The following is a 1,528-nucleotide window of genomic DNA, read 5'->3' as shown; positions in this document are numbered from 1 at the left end:
GGAGGGGCACGCGAGCGGGGGTGAGGGGAGGGGGAGGGGGGGGGGGGGGGGGCGGACCCGCGTCCTTGGTGGAGGCGCGCTGCGAGTCGTTGAAGTAGGCTGGGACGGTGACGACAGCGTTCTTGATCTCGGAGCCGAGGAAGGACTCGGCCACCTCCTTCATCTTGACGAGGACCATCGACGAGATCTCCTCGGGGAAGAAGTCCTTGGTCTCGCCCTTGTAGTCGACCTGGATGCAGGGGCGGTCGCCGTCCTTGGCGATCACCTTGAAGGGGAAGTGCTTGAGGTCCGACTGGGTCGCGGAGTCGGAAAAGCGGCGGCCGATCAGGCGCTTGGCGTCGAAGACGGTGTTGCGCGGGTTCATCGCCGCCTGGTTCTTGGCGGCGTCGCCGATCATGCGCTCCGAGTCGGTGAAGGCGACGAACGAGGGCGTGGTCCGGTTGCCCTGGTCGTTCGCGATGATCTCGACGCGGTCGTTCTGCCAGATTCCGACGCACGAGTAGGTGGTGCCCAGGTCGATACCAATGGCGGGGCCCTCAACTTTGCTGTCCTTGCCCATGTTTGTGTTTGTGGTGCCTGTGTTGCAGAGGGCGGCGGAGCGTGAACGGAGCGGGAACATTGGGCGGCGAGGAGGGGTGGCGCGAGAGCGAGCGAGAGGAGGAGCGGGAATTTGCGTGTGCGCGCGGGCGCCGCAGGGCGGCGGCGGCGGCGCGGAGAGGGCGCCGCGCAGGGCGGCGGCGGCGGGGCGGAGAGCCGCGGGCGCGGGCTAGAGAGAGGCTGGTGCGGGCGCCTACACACACGCGCCTTAGGAAGAGTCGCGTGCCTTAGGAGAAGCTCTGGATTCCAAATTTTCGCGTTTCTTTCTGCCGCGGGCTCAAGCTCGCCACGCGGTGTCGCCAACGAAAATGGGTGCACAGCGAGAGCCCGTCGAGCACGTTCTGTCCGAGCGCGGCGTCGACGAGGAAGCACACAGCATCATCGTTGGATGCTAGCGCTGCCAGACCTTTCGCCTTGCGCGTCGTGGGTGGGGGCGCTGGAGTGCCTGCAACGACCGAAAAGAATTTTACAACAAAACTCCCTCGCACGACACTGGGCACGGGACTGGCGCGCACTGGCACTAACACAGGTACGCCAGGGGGGGGGGGGCACGGGTTGAACTAGCGCTGAGTGTGTTACGTACTGTGTGCGTGTAGTACGTCTTGAAGTTGCTTTGTGTCTACGTCTTCGCCCGGACGGATGAGTCCCCCCCCCCCTTCCCCCCTCCCCGCCCTTTCCGGTCGAGATGTGGCGCACCGCACAGCCCCACTGTCTCTCACAGGCGACAGAAAGGCACAACTCTCAGTGAGAACGATGGGCTTGTCCGGAGCCCCACGGCATTAAAAGTGCCAAGGCCCAGTGCGCGTGGGTGACCGGTGTGGGGGGGGGGGGTCACGTCACTGCATCCTCTGCCGGTTCGTCCCGTCGCCTCTTCTTTGTTCTCGAATGTTCTTCGATCCATCCTTCACGAAGCCCTCCCATGTAGCTAGCG

At 65.0% G+C, this 1,528-nt stretch overlaps 1 protein-coding gene across 1 annotated transcript in view; it reads right to left on the bottom strand.

Annotated features, from left to right (window-relative positions):
* The window catches only part of EMIHUDRAFT_420962 (hypothetical protein), a 2,960-nt gene extending 2,388 nt beyond the window's left edge, over positions 1–572 (bottom strand). Inside the window, exon 1 of the mRNA XM_005786718.1 lies at positions 58–572. Within this exon, the coding sequence (XP_005786775.1) occupies positions 58–559 (502 nt within the window). The 5' untranslated portion in view covers positions 560–572. The remainder of the gene's footprint in view (positions 1–57) is intronic.
* Positions 573–1,528: the final 956 nt, after the last annotated feature.

The sequence above is a fragment of the Emiliania huxleyi genome, assembly GCF_000372725.1.
Source record: "Emiliania huxleyi CCMP1516 chromosome Unknown EMIHUscaffold_15, whole genome shotgun sequence".
Lineage (NCBI taxonomy): Eukaryota > Haptophyta > Isochrysidales > Noelaerhabdaceae > Emiliania > Emiliania huxleyi.
The sequence above is the reverse complement of the archived record's forward strand: the minus strand, read 5'-3'. Positions and strand labels throughout refer to the sequence as shown.